The sequence below is a fragment of the Astatotilapia calliptera genome, chromosome 5, assembly GCF_900246225.1.
Source record: "Astatotilapia calliptera chromosome 5, fAstCal1.2, whole genome shotgun sequence".
NCBI lineage: Eukaryota > Metazoa > Chordata > Actinopteri > Cichliformes > Cichlidae > Astatotilapia > Astatotilapia calliptera.
In genome coordinates, this window is record NC_039306.1 from 4510378 (window position 1) to 4525788 (window position 15411).

Below are 15411 nucleotides of genomic sequence, written 5' to 3' on the forward strand. Positions count from 1 at the left end.
TAGCAAGCAGTTTGCTAACTGCGGCATGGGAGATGGGTGGTCTCGTAGGGTGTCTTGCATTGAAATCTGCTGCAATGACCCGGTTACTGCGTTCACCAGATATCAACACAATTTCGATCTGCTCCTCACGTGTTAACCTCTTCGACATGTCAATGGCTGTGAACAAAGGCAAACTTGTAAATAACTCATGAAAGAATAAAGTTACGTTGAAACCAAGCACACCATTGTTTTTCTTGTGACATTACCAATAAGTTTGATGTGTCACATGGCCCTCTTCCTATTGAAAAAACAAAAGTTGTATCCAAGATGGCCGACTTCTAAATGGCCACCATGGTCACCACCCATCTTGAGGAGTTTGCCCCCTCACATATACTAATGTGCCACAAACAGGACTTTAATATCACCAACCATTCCCATGTTATTACGGTGTATCCATATAAATGGCCCACCCTGTAGAGCTATCTTCAGATACACACAGCAGATTTATTGTAGTGTGTAATTTGGCCTTGACTAGCTACTAAACTAATTACCTAATTTGAGAAATTTAGGTTGTTTTAATCTAATACTTTCAGCTAATTCACTGCAGCCTGAACCCAGGTTTGGGGGAAAAAATGTTTAAACAACATGAAGCTAATGATAGACCTCGGAACAAATCTCCACCGTACCGTTCCTTCAGCCAGCGCTGAGATGACGTTCCCCAGGGCCGACAGAGACTTGTTGATGTTCTTAGCCTCATCCAGCACCGCTCCCTCGGCGCCTGTCTTACTGACCTGACACACATACACCCGCAGACAGGAGGAATTAGTCCGTAAAGAACATTATCAGCAGGGAAATTATGTTTATTTTCCTGGTGGCACTGACACTGTGGTGTAATTTAGCAGTGAGAGGGTTCACTCTGTGCATTTTCAGTTAATTTGTTTCAGTGAATTGTTGCAATAATTGACATTTTGCATGGCAAAAATGTCAAATGGCAGCATGCAGCTCCACAAACTGTAGAAAATCAAATTTGCAATAATAAAAAAAATCAAATATGAGTAAATTTGTTTAAATGTAACTGTTATTTTAAAGAAATACACAGAAATAATTATTAGAAATCTGTCTTGCAATAAAACTGCAATAAAAAGCACTTCCACAGCATCAGAATGAAGAATTTGTGCATGCACAGCTAATTGCTAACAGACAGGAACACTGACAAGCCCAGACGATTTCCACACTTTGAAAGGAAAGGCACACGTTATTCTGTCATAATCGCCATGGGATGCAATTATTTACGGCAAAATAATGAGGAGCTTAATTACAGAGGAGAGCAAGTCGTCCTATCAAAGCCTTCTGTGGACCATACGTCAGGCTCCTGTTCAGCCCAGTCAATAACGTTTTGTACCAAAGCCTAAAAAGCTGCTGGAGTAGAACCTTTTACTTATTGAGCCCCAGGGAGGACCAAGACAACTTACAGATGCACTATCAGCACTTATCAGCTACAAACCACAGACATCAACATCTATCCAGACTCTACTGCAATCTAACGCTCTAAGTTTTCTACCAATACTATCAACACAAGGAGCCAAGGGCCAGGTTTAGCGGTGCCTCTAATGTATTTTCTATTTGCTTTCCAGCGTTTGAACTATGTCCCAGTGATAGATTGTTTTATAGATGGTGTGATGGGGCTGAGCTGACTCAGATTTCACCTAGAAGACCTTTAAAAGTGGAATGAATTTGTTGTTCTTTGGTTCCCATCAGTTTGATGTTTATCTTGTCTGAAAGCTCCATTTAGCACTTGTTATTTTTCAGAATAAACAGTAACCCTGATAATGCATCTGCGACAGACTGAAACAACCCTACAGATTAGGAATCAGCTCTCGGCCTCTGAATTTTTTTATAAAGTGGAATTTTTAAAAATCAGAGCAATCCAAAGCAATAAAGATTCAGGTTTAGTTGCTTTAATGCATTGTTTATCTGCTTCTTTGATGTCTGAAAACACCATTTCAAAGCCCCCAGTGTTTCAAACCCCTGTCAACAGCAAACGTCTGGAGTTTATATCCCTCCTTTTAATGTTTTTGAAAGAAAAATCCCCATTCTTCCTACCTTCTCACTGCCAGCTAGGTCAACCAGATATAACTTCCCACTCAGCTTCTGCTCAGTCTCCACGTTTTCTTGTTTGATGTTAATCAGGAAGATGCTGTGACTGCGGGAACTATGCTCATTCATGTCTAAAGAACAAACAAAAGTTCACTCAATTTAGTTCAAGTTCAAGTCTTCACTTCATACCTCGCCATGCATTTCTCCCCTTTGCACATTAATCTTGAAACTTTGAAGGGGGAAAAAAAGTCTGACATAAAGTGTCTGACGGAGTGAGTGTCACAACATCAGGAAGATCAACAGTGTGACTCACTGGTGACAGCAACGTGACGGTTGGCCTTCCCCTCATCTATCACATCCATCACCTCCTCGGGACTTGTGACAAAGCGCTCAGTGCAGCCCTTAGTGAAGCAGGAAATCAAATATACGTTCAGTAATATGCACAAATATTAGCTAAACATACAACAGATCATCATGAGTGCAGAGCCAGAATTAATAATTGTGGTTTCTTTAACTTGGACTAAGACAGCTTAGATGAGAACATCGATAACACTCTCAATCATGTCAGGAAACAGTAGAAAGAGTCAGTGTTGTTCCTCTGTACCTACATAAAAATTCTATTTGTCTGTTTTTCCCTCTTTTTTTGAGGGTTTGCCATGTTGACAGCCTCCAGGTTTTGAGCGAGATCAACCAGAGTGCAGTCATTTCCACAAACACAGTAAAGTTAGGTGTGATGATGCATTATAGAGCCCTAGGCGTGCAGATAACTTTATTTTCTTATCATTTTATTAAGCCAGAACTGAGAAAACTAGCAAGCTACTGGCTGTCAGTCTCAGACATGTCAATCTTCTCACGCTGATCTATTCTTATACTCATAAACAACAAAAACAGCATCTTTATAATAGAGAAAAATGCAAACTGAATCGCGTCTGTAGGTGACTCACCTTCACATAAGGAACTCTGTGTTTGTCTTCGTGCACTGACAGATTCGTCTTTGTCACTGTGTTAGGAGAAAAAAATGGAAGATGTCATTTTTTTTATTACCTAGAGGATTGAGCGTGTGTGTTCATGAGTGTAAATGTTTTCCCATGTGTGTGTTTGTGCAAATAAGCATCTGCATGGAAGTGTTCTACCTTTCAGCACAACTATAATGAGACCTGACTATGTTCCCTTCATATTTGTGAGTCAGCCTCTATCCACTGTGTGCAGCGTGAAAAAATACTCGAGGGCCTGTCTATGAATATTTTCAAAAGAACTGAAGCCTTATTTTTTGTATAAAGTCAAAGTGAGAGGTTAAGCACGTGCCTCTGATAGTGTCAATGAACAAAATACCAATTTTTGGCAAGGGCACTTACTGGCCCAAATTCCTGCATTAGTCACTGCACATTTGAAAGTCTTATCATGTCGGTAATTAAATTTCACCAGATTGTGGAGGCCGTTTTCTCCCTTGAGACTGTTAGTGTGTGCTTGTGTGGTTTCATCCTACAGCCATTTCCCCCCATAGGTTGTTATTCTCCTGCCTCCATTCATCTGGCTTGTTGTTGACTCTTTTTGTTCAGAGCCTAAATGTTCCACAGGCACTGTGGACTCCCCTGCATACAGATGGAGGCTTTCACCACTGTCTCTGGCTCCATTAAAGATGTAATCACACCCCTCTATCCTGGCCTCTCCATCATTTTACACGGGTTGTATATGGGTGATAAGACTATGAGCGGAAATGCTGAGTTGACTCTGGGTGTATACAGAAAATAGAACAAAGCGAAGATATAAAGGAAGCCAGTGAGGTTGTTTACTTTTTCAATTTAACTTCACAGATCAGTTTAATTTTACGCTTTTTTAAATTAAAAGGTCATGAAAAGCGAGGAGGGGAGGGCGTGATAATAAATGTTCCTTTCACAAGAGCGGAATAATTTAAAAGCACACTTCTTTTCCTCGATAGCTTCACAGCTTATATTTATAAAAGTGTCAACTCAAACAGCACCAACGTGTGTTTGTGTGAGAATCCATCAGCGTCTTCATGTTCTCCACAGAATCCAAGTTTTTAGTGCGCCCCAGGGCAGCTGTGGCTACAATGTAGCTTGCTATCGCCAGTGTGTGAATGTGTGTGTGAATGGGTGAATGACTGAATGTAGTGTAAAGCGCTTTGGGGTCCTATGGACTAGAAAAGCGCTATACAAATGCAGGCCATTTGCCATTGCCATTTAGTGTTTGCAGCATTAGTACTGCAAAGTCCATCTTATGTTGTAGCATTATCAGCTGGTTTTGAAACCTAAGACTGTAAGTGTAAACCTCAACATTTTTATGTAGTTAAAACATCGGGAGAAATCACGGGTACAACTCTCCTCACTCCCCAAGACATTTTTAATACGGTCCACTGTTCAGCTAACAGGATTTTAGCTGACCTCTGTTAGGAGATCTAGGGTCACTTTGTGCTATAAGCACTCAGTGGACCCTCACTCAGTTAAACTGAGTAATGAAAAACTCAAGTACTCTGAAAACCCCCCCCACAGAAAACACATCACAAACTGAAAGAAGTCCAGTTGCCTTCTTTTTTTAGCTTCTCAAAAATTTCCCTTATTAATTCACTCAAAAAAGATAATAAAAATGATAATACAGGCAGAAAAGTCACAGAATATTTTCTGTTTTTCTTTCTTTTTTTACTGTGTAGGACAGAGAGAAGTTGGGAGCCTTTGAGGTAACTCTTTTATTATTATTTTTCTACTGGTATTTATTATAATTACATCTGTATTTACTAAAAAATGTGCCCATTAAGGGTTTTTGTTGTAATATTTTCTTTTTGTCTGTTTCCGTGATGCAGTAGTTGCCTGTCCCAGGATGATTTTCTCCTATGGGAGACAACAACCGAATAATATCTTAAACATAAATATAAAGTGATTAGCCATAAGATTAAAAACCCTGGCACAGATTATCTCCTTGATAATTTAGGACACCTTGGTTCCTGAGATTCACTTTATTATTGCTTTGATAAATACCACCCAACTAATCGTTGTCTCACACCAATTTACCACCACCACATTTCCACAGCTTACAACAAGAACTGCTTAGAAATGGCTGGAGGAACATAATAAAGAGCCCATGGTATTGACCAGCTCCCAAGCTCCCCAAATCCCAATCCGATCAAGCAGCTGCAGGATGCATTGGAATAAGTCCCAACCACTGAGGTCGACCAGCCCAGAGGGCCTGAAAGTTCTTCTGCTTGTATCCCAGTGCCACACGCTGCAGGACACCCTCAGAGGTCACATATCCATCTCATTCAGAAAGAGGCAAGTAAATTTAATGCTGTGGCTCATCACTATAGATGTGCCTGTCAGTTTGCATAGGGTTCAAACACTTTAAGTAATAAGGTCTTAAAATGTCAACGGTTAAACATGATTCATCTGTGTGTGAGCAGACAGCTTTTAAATCTGTGTTGTGACACAGAAAACTACGAAGCATTAACAAAATTGAGCTGTATTTCAGTTATATACCATCCAGCAGGTCCCGGATTTTATCCATGTAGATCTCAAAGTAGGAGACCTGCAGCAAAGACAAAAAACATTTGATAGCAAATATTTTACCAGGGACACAGAAAGAGAATTCAATGCAGATAAATGAGGAGGATGATAGGTGCTCACTGTGCAAATACAAAATGCTGCAATAATCTGCTGTGGCTCTGATGAGGTATTATCCTCTATTATAAGACCGTGATGTAAAAGGGAAAATGCTGTGGGATGATCATGGTTTATTTATCATGATTTATTGATGCTTGGCTGATTCCACTCAACCCATCCATGTGAGGATTACATCAGAGCTTCAAGTTGTATTTCTACTGAATATATTCCATCTAACAGCAAACGTAAAAAAAAAGAAAGAAAGAAGAAGAAGGTGGTAAAAATGCAAACTTGAACACACAAACGTCAGAATCCACACCAACCTTTATGTGGAATTCAAGATTCTCATCCATGGCAAATATATGTTCAAAAATGTCCTCAGCAATCCGCGGTATTATCCCCATTCCCTGGTGATCATGAAGGTTCCCCTAAAGGAGGATTGAAATGAGACAGAGACATGTAAGTGAAGAGCAGGATAAATGCAGACCCTGGGATGAATAAAGTCGATAGAACAGTAAAAGAAAGGAGAGCAGCGAGGCTTTTGACTTGAAAGCGAACAGGGTTGTTTCCCACAGAGAGTTGTAAAGAAGGTTAGTTTCCACATGAGGCTGAGAAAGAAAGATAGAGAATGATGGCCATGACAGAGGCAGACATAAAGTCAGGACAGGCAGAGGAGGAGACGGTGTTTAAAAAGGAGGAAAATGTGCGTGTATCTCTGTGCTCGCACGTGCCACATTGCGAGGGCTACCTTTTGAATTTTTTAGCAGCACTGTACCTCCATGGTGTGTGTCTTTCCTGAGGAAGTCTGCCCATAGGCAAAGATAGTCCCATTGTATCCTCCCAGTACATCTGAAGCGAGGAAGAAGAAACAAAAGCACGTTAGAGAAGGACGCAAGGGGGGAAAAGAAAATAGGTAAAGAGTGTGAAAATAAAGAATGGCAGGAGAGAACAGGTGCAAAAATATAAACAGATATAAATTTCTATCCTGAGTCACATATGTGGAAACCAAAAAATGATAGCAGCCTGTTATGCCTGGCTTACCCTTCAAATCCTCAGTGCCAAAGTAATCTACTGGTGGTTGGAAGTGTATACTGTTGTACACAAAGAAAGGGAGCTGTATTGTGAGGACCCTCTCCACCCCAGGTCCATTCACCCTGCCCGCTACCACGGTTTGTTCATTGTCAGCAACATCGGGAACACCTGGGCCCAGTGTGCCAGTGCCCTATAAAAGCCGTGGAGCTCAGCTTTTGTGCCCCTCCCCCCATCCCCTAAGTCACTCATCTGCGTTTTTGGGTCACCGCTTCTTATATTAAAAATTCTTAAAAGAGCACCTGCAAACAGCTGCATGGCCATTTGCAGATGAATGATCTATCTGAAAAGGTTCAATTAGGTTTCAGAATTCATCAACAGCACTAGTTACTAGTTACAATGTCACACTGTCAGAGGCACTTCCTACGACCGCTGACAGTGGACTCATCTCTGTGTCCTGTTAGACCTCAGTGCACTTGATACTGTTGAACATTTTAATACAGAGACTATAACAAACTGTTGATCTTGAAGAAAATAAAGTGCAGGGGTTTGAATCTCATCAATCGATTCTAATTTGTTCACGTAAATGAGGCCTTTTCTTCCCTTACAAAAGTTTATCATGGAGTTCCCTTAGGCAAAAAAACTGCATATATTTTCAGTGCTATGCAGATAATATCCATCTTTATTTATCTAATGAATCCAGATGACACAAACCAATTACATGTATGAAAGACATAAAGGCCTAATTAATTCAATTTCTTAATTGGCGTCACTATGTGCATCACCTTTATGCTCACATGACCACACGACTGGTTTGTGACATATAGTTTAGTATTTTTACTTCGTTTTTCATGTGGACATTAGTGTCTGTGTGCCAGGCTTTACACTGCTCTAAACACTGTTTTAAACTGTTAGGTTTTCTATTCTCAGTTCTACATGATGTCAGAGAGGGAGACTCTGTAATATGGTCATCTCAGATACAAAGATCTGGCTGTCAGGAGTTGATATGAAGCGAGTCATCCTAAAAGGCTTTTTTCAGATGGTGGATGAACGGAGAGGAGTCACCAAGACCCTTTGTAAAATAAAAAAGGATTATTTTTGAGCGATGAATTATGAAAAGCTACTCTAATAGAGTCCAGAAATGAAAATATGAATGTGGAAAGAAACATGGTAGGTCCCCTTTAATAGTAAGATTATCACACTGAATTTGCTAAAATCTAAATAAACCTGCCAACTCTGTGCACCTCAAGGTGTCAGTCAAAGAGGTTGTGTGATTGCATACCAGTTAAACTAATTATACCCTTATCAACAGGCCCTCTTACCAATTATAAGAGGGCCTGTTGTTTCAGCCGTGAAAAAAGTCGGATTGATTTGAATTCAACCTTGAAGCAGAGTTGCCTAAAAGAGCCAGTTTGCCCTCCAGCATTCAGCAAGCAGAAACTCTGTAAGCTTTGGCGGCGCTTTGTGCTCTGGGCTTCTCACTGCTTCACCCACATTTGTTAAATCTGTGCACAAGGTTTCTACAGTGTGAGTAGCAGTGAATGAAAAAATAAAATGATAAAATTGTTTGTGAACATGTTTTATCGCGACAGAAATTAAACGGCATACAAAAACAACCAGACAGGAAGTTCCCAGAGAAATACAAATATGTTTGACCTTTGCTCCAAAGGTAGATTGATCTGAGCCTCATAAGCCTGTTGGCTCTGTGGGGTACGTGGTATTTAAGCTTGGTTAGGTGCCGAATGACCTCTGTGGCTACACACAATAAACAACAACTTCCTGCAGCATTAATGTCACCAGGAGGCAGTCAGCGAAATACAGAGCAAATACAGATATATTTCCCTTTTTCTTAGTGGAAGCCATAGCAGAACGCCTCCACTCCAGCTGAGGTTATAAAGAAATACACCCTTGGATGTTATAGTGCTGACAGAGGCCAATAAACCTCTGCGATAAAAGTCAAACATGGATAAAGAAAAACATATCATCCCAGAAGTCCAGCAGCCACTGGTCAGCTGACCACAGACACATCACAAAGGCTCTCAGCTGTAACCATGCAGAACCCTCTTTCTCTCCTGTTTTCATGTGTTGCTGCCTCTTCTCGTTCATGTCTTCCTTTGTTTCCATGCTGACCATAGTGAGAACAACGCAGAAGTGTGGCACAAAAAAAAGTAAACACTAAAGAATGTGTTATTGAAAGGAAATGAAGGCAGCGGGACACTAGATTGCTAAACTACAGAGACCTTCACAAAGGGAAACACAGAAGAGAAGAGTCAGCACGAGTCTGAGACAAAGACACTGAAAAGGGCAAAGAACCCGACGGCACAAGTGTGAAGAAAAAAACAACGAAAAGGGCAAAAAAAGACACTGTAAGATGAGAAAACTGAGAAAGTGTAAATATGGATATGGTTTCCAAACCTCTTTGCTCTCACCAAGCTTGCCCCCTCTGTTACCTTTTCCCCCTGACGCATTTCAAATCTAACTTCTTATCGCATGCCTTCCTTTCGTTAACTGCCTGCCTTGAATTTTTTTTCAACCTCGCAGTGAAAGCAATCCTGCCTTTTTATTTCTTTTTTTCTCAGCCTGCATGGTAATCTCACCTACAAGTAATCTTGCCTGCCAAATCAATCTTTTTCATGCCCCATCTAGAACTAGTTCAATGGAGTTCCACACTCACTTTGAAGGTGGGAGAAAAATGAGCCCCTAACAGGGAAAAAAGAGGCAGACAGACATAAAGAGATGCAGACAGAAGGAAGGGAAAGAGAAAAAGATTCAAAAGTTGAAGGTAATGGTTTTGTTTGAACTATATGCCCCTTGGATATGCCGGTCCTTCTGCGCAATGATAAGCATGCATGTCATTAATCAGCGCATTGTGATGCTCCTACATGCAGGCCGTGTGACTACATCATGTCATGGAAATAGTTTTTTCTTGCATCTTGTAAGGGAGGTGCTAATGGATGCACCAGTGAATTGTCAGTGTGAAGTGACACCACCAACATGGATATCACGATTATGGTAATTCAAGGTGCTCTGTCGTTTTTTCCCTCAGCTGTTGTGTCACTCATACGTCATGGAGACAAAAAAACCCACAGAACCATGTATGTGACTCACCTTTGACTATCTGCTTGGCACAGGTGCTGTAGACCTGCTCCTGTGTGCTGTTAGTTGGGAAGACTCGGTCAAACACATACGCCTTCCCCTGTGGAGGCCAACACAAACACAGGCAGCTATGACAAAGACAGTTTAGAGCGCGCTTTAGATCATACTCAGCACCTCATCCTCCTCTGTGATGTGCTGTAAAATGCATCTTGGGAACTTTGCGAAGCAGAGCGCACGTGACGGAGACACATCATGTTTTTCACTAAAACATTTATGTAAACCCATATTGCCACTATAAAGCAGTGCCACATCAATATTTCCTATACGCAGAGTGAACATGGTTTATGGATGCTCTGTCCATCTGTGTGTAGGCTGAAATAGCAGGGTGTATATCACATTAAGAGGCCCATCTGTCTCTTTTTGATTAGTGCAATATGCATCCTGAGTATATTTGATGGAGGCAGTGGTTGTTTCGAATGAGTGCACCGCAGCGTAGAGTAGAGCTTTGAGCAAAAGGTTGTTTGACCCAGAGAGACAGAGAGACAGAAAGAGACCACGTCTGAGGTAAGGCTATTAGAGGCAGCGTTCAAGGACTTCAAGAGCAAAGTGATGGAGATGAGAGAAGAAATGGAGTGGAGGCGTAGAGAAGACGAGTGGCAGTGTAGAAAAAGTGAAAGACAGCAGATGACCTGAAATCAGCATTTGAGAAAAGGAGAATTTAAAAAAAATGCATAAAGACTGCAAGGAAGAAGAGCCTGTTTCTCTGACTGAACCATCAGTGGGGCTAAATAAGTCAACATGGTGACCAGCCTGCGACTACCCATAGACGGGAAGACATGAGCTAATTCAACGCACATGTCTGGACTGAAAGTGAAGACATTCAGTGTTCAGCTAAATGGATTGATTCATCTTCCCAGTGCAGGACATTTAGTAACACACACCACTTGAAGTGGTCAATAAGATCGGGGTTTATTCTACTTTGAGCAAGCGCTGATGTAAATCCAGTGACTGGGAGCTGTCTTGCCTCCTTCAAAAAGCATGCCTGACTGCTAACAGACCCACTTGTGCTTCTGTGCGTGGTGCATATACTATATATGTATACAAGATTCACAGCAGCTGATTGCCTCGAGGACCTTCTCTACCACCCACAAATACGGCATACCTTCACTGTAAGGAGAAGACACGTACCAAGGATGTGGCAATAAAGCTGAAAAACACAAGCAGAAACTTGCAGGTTATTGTTTCGTTTGTTTGTTTCGATTGATCGTGTAAATTATTGCTTTTCTTTCCAACTCCTTAGATCACCATGACCTGGATGGCTGCAAACCTGCATATCATGTAAATGTGTTTTAGTGGTAGACGATCTATAAAGAATGTATGTCTGCCCTTTGCATAAATTGCATATGACCTGTGAGGATGATCTAAACTATGATTATTGCTGTATCAGAAAAACCCCGGTGATCCATACTATCCGTACTATCAGCAACTGTGAATAAAATACAACAATAATTTCGCCAAAATTTTACAGATGGGCCCCATTGTTCCTGAAGGTTCCAAATGGGACAGCAAGATAAACTCGAAACCCCACAGCGCTCCAGTTTACAGTGGCTTGAGTAATAAGTTCTGTCAAAGATGCATGGCTCACTGACTCACAATTTATGGTTTTTCTTTTTGGGCTTTTGAGCACATTTATTATTTGGTTTTAAAGTTCCATTAAGATGAAATTTTATTTATTTGTCATATCTATTTATGTATTCTGCTTTGGCCGGTGGAAAGAAAAGAGAAAAAAATAAAGCAAAAAGGATAGGTCGACGAATTTATGTCATTTTTAATGATCGCTAAAGAATTAAAGGGAAGTGATGATGAATAATGAAATGTTAGATTAAACTGCACCACCACAGAAGAAAAAATGCTTGAAGCTTGTTAACTTAATTAAGTAGTCTATAAGACATATAAGTTATGATATTTTGCTTACAATGAAATATTCTTTTGATTAAGGAAGCTGGAAAAAAGTGGATGTTTCTAAGGTAGCTGGAGCTAATGTAGATGATGCTGTGTGGTTTTTACCTCTGCTCTGATTCTCTCCCACTTACTTTTTAAAAAAGACATTTAAAGACAGAATCTGAATCTTTGCCTTGACAAACAACTAGACAGTGCAGTAGTTTTGCATTTCAGTTTTATTTACACGGTTTAGCACAATCACTACCAGGCCTGTGCTCATGGGGTTTGGTCAGGCACAAAAAATAACATGGATTTGCAACCCTGTGGGTCCAGTGCCCATGGGGACAGGCAAAGGAAGGGGCCTGGACCTGTGGACCCTCAGGATTGCAGACTCATTTTTGAGATGCGGAATGTCACCTCTTCAACGAGGACCTGAGCTAGCGCAGGATGGGACTAGATATCATTGTGTGCACCGGTGCACACAGTGATATCTAGCTTTTCTCCAGGATTCTGGAGAAAAGCAGGTCTCTCCTTTTCAAGACTGGCCCATGCTGGTGTGGGGACACTTACAAGCCCCCGGCTGTGCATCATCATTGTGGCGTTTTTCCATTTTCTTGGAAAGGAACTGCATAGTGATCTAAAGCAGAGTGTTGGTTCATTATTGGACTTCTATGCTAGGCATGGGCTGGCCTTTACAAACACCATGTTTGCATATAAGGTGGCTCTTACGTGTATTTGCTTAGGTCGAAAAACAGTGATTTACTTTTTTGTCTTGGACACTCAGATGAAGAAAGGAGTGGAGGTATTAAGTGACCACCACCTAGTTGTAAGTTGGACCAGATGGTGAAGAGAAGGCTCACGGACAGCAAAGCCAAACAAAAAGTGAACATCTGGCAGAAGCCTGTGAACGAAAGGTCTTAAACTCCCATGTCCAGCATTATTTCTTTTGCATCCTGGGAGAGGCTGGGGACAAATGAGTCATGGTCAAGACCCACACTGCTTGCAGGAGCTGTGGTTATAAGGTCATCGGGACGTCTGGAATACTCTCCTTAGCCTTCTGCTGCTGCGGATGGGTGGCTGGATGGATGGATGGATGGATGGGTTTATCACAATGAAAATGTGTAGGGTGTTTTTTTTATACAACAGCTTGTGATCCTTTTCAGTGTTGCTATGGTGTGACATGAAGCTGGCACTGCGGCGTGCATTAAAATAATCCACTTCAATAAAAAGAAAATTATAAATAAATCAAAAAATAAACACCATAAGCAAAAACCCTTAGGCCAATCTAGTATATTGACACAATTTATAGAGGTTATATAAAACGTATTATTTCAACCTGCCAAGAGATTGAACTCTGTTCAATCTATATATTTTTTTAAAGTTGTCGCACTAGAGGAGAAAAAAATACAATTTGTGCCACTCCCCAACAACGGTCAGTGAAAATCACGCTGAATTACTGCAGAGTAACAATAACAGAGTGTTTCAGCAATGACCTCCCACTTTACACTTTTATCTTTTATTAGTGACAGACTGCAGGAACACTTTGGCAAAATACAAGCTTCAATTTTTTATTTCTATTCTACTTCTCAATAAGCTGAGCTGTTGTGCTGTAATCACAGCTGCAGGTACAAACAAGCTCCACGTCAGAACTGATTAACCCCGACTCTCTTCCGAATGAGCCATTTATAATATACTACACACATGCTAAATACTATGGAGGGAGGCACAGGGGAAGGGAGAGGAGTCATGATGTGGTCTTCATCGGGATGAATAAAATGAATCTGTTATGTAAGCTGGGTAAAAAACAGCCCTTTGCCCATCATTTGTTATGCTGTCTCCACTAAAACACTAATCTGCTCCTGTGCTGCATGAATGTGATAATAGCACCGGCATACAAGACATTCTGTAAGCTTTCTATCTACACGTCCATCTTTCTGTCAGGCCTGTTGGTCCAGTTAGGTATTGTTACATCTGCTTGTTTGCCTCAGTGCAGAGTCTAACATATGTCTTTTCAATTTCGTGAGTGGACGCTGTTAAAAATGCAAGCGTGGGAAGCATAGTGTGTGCATATGTGAGTGTGTGTGTTTGTGTGCATGTGCATGCGTGCAAATAATATATCCAATTAAATTTGTACATGCAGACATTGTCTATGGCCCTCAGCTCTGTGTGCCATGCTAAACACCCACATGGCCTATCCAGCCTGCAATCTGCTGCTGTCTGCCAGGAAACAAAGAGGCAGTGGGCTGCGAGAGTGAGAGAGAGAGAGGAACACCAAGACGCAGACAAAGAGAGAGTTACAGAAAGGTTCAAAAACCGCAATAAAAAACAGAAACTGTGAGACTTTTCCCCAGCGGGCAAAGAATGGACAATTAATTACAAGACCGAGCTGTGCAAGGAGACAATAATCAGAGAGCAGAAAATAAAGTAGTAAAATCAAGCTATATAATCAGCAAAAAAGACAGAGAGAGAAATACAATCAAAATAGAAAACGACAAACCCAGGAGGTGCAGAACAGACAACAAGAACAAGAGGAAATGAAAGAATATACATTAAAAAGACAAAGAAATGAGAAATACAGGGCTGCAGCAGTCAGTGACAAATTTAGATTATTATGTGAGGAGGGCAGAGTTTAGGACCCTGTAGAGCAACCTGAGGGCTTGGCAGGGATCACACAATCATATTTATGTAAAAAAAGAAAGAAACATAGCAACCGTGTTGCCATCAACCATCAGTTTATGGACTGTTTTGAGCATTTAAAGCCATCTTGTTTTCTAAAACCAGATATGACAAGTGAGCTGATGCATCTGACTAAGGAACCGAGGGCACCACTCGCTCACACAAAAGCAACCTGCCAGTCAAAAATTAGCCAAACTCTGCTTTAGTGCTTATTTTAGCATAATTTAGACCACAATTTATAAAATCAAAATTGTGCTGTGTTGGAAAAAGGCTTAAAACTATTGGCAGTGACAATACATGCATCTCACTAGGTAAATGCATGTACAAATAATAAATTCTGCTAGATTTCTGCACAATCTAATTTTTTTTTGCAACATGAGAAGTAGCTGCGTACTGGTCAGAAAGGCACTTCCACACTGGCCTCACATTTCAGACCAAGAATCCATATCCGTGATTCAATTTGAATTCATTCAAATATATATCATACATGGTTTTTGATTCTCATGCATATGTCAGTCTCTTTTCCTAACTCCTTGTGCAAACAACAAGATGAAGAACAATATGTTCCAGCCAAAAGAAAAACGTGGAATTTCCATGTAAATGAGCATCCCCCTAAAGCAGCTTTAAATGGCAACCTGAAACTGGCTCCCGATGCTGATAAACCAATAGAACTGTCAAACCCTTCTTCTACAGCAGATGTTTTCACAGATAAATCCGTACTATACCATAACCAGAGCCATCTGGCAGATGCACAAAATTATGAAGCAGCAAGTAAAGAAAGCAGAAAAACAACACTGAGGATGTTCATTCAACTTTATATTTTCTTTATAAATTTTATATCAGATAAACAAATCACAGATATGACTCAGACTCTATTCGCTAAACAGCTGAACACTCTGGCTTTGTAAAACGTGCTTCAAACTATTTCAATTAAAGCATTTACAGTTTCCAGATCATAAAGCTGAATGAACAAAAATGGTGA

The 15411-nt window shown here is 40.7% G+C and overlaps 1 protein-coding gene across 5 annotated transcripts in view; it reads right to left on the reverse strand.

Moving 5' to 3' along the window:
- kif5ab (kinesin family member 5A, b) overlaps positions 1 to 15411 on the reverse strand; it is a 72571-nt gene that overhangs the window by 40822 nt on the left and 16338 nt on the right. For all 5 annotated transcript variants that reach the window (XM_026166767.1, XM_026166766.1, XM_026166765.1 and 2 more), the window contains exons 2-9: positions 9825 to 9912; positions 6463 to 6536; positions 6011 to 6115; positions 5565 to 5613; positions 3021 to 3076; positions 2390 to 2477; positions 2083 to 2207; positions 666 to 770 (exon numbers count right to left, since the gene is read on the reverse strand). In XM_026166767.1, the coding sequence (XP_026022552.1) occupies positions 666 to 770; positions 2083 to 2207; positions 2390 to 2477; positions 3021 to 3076; positions 5565 to 5613; positions 6011 to 6115; positions 6463 to 6536; positions 9825 to 9912 (690 nt within the window). The remainder of the gene's footprint in view (positions 1 to 665; positions 771 to 2082; positions 2208 to 2389; positions 2478 to 3020; positions 3077 to 5564; positions 5614 to 6010; positions 6116 to 6462; positions 6537 to 9824; positions 9913 to 15411) is intronic.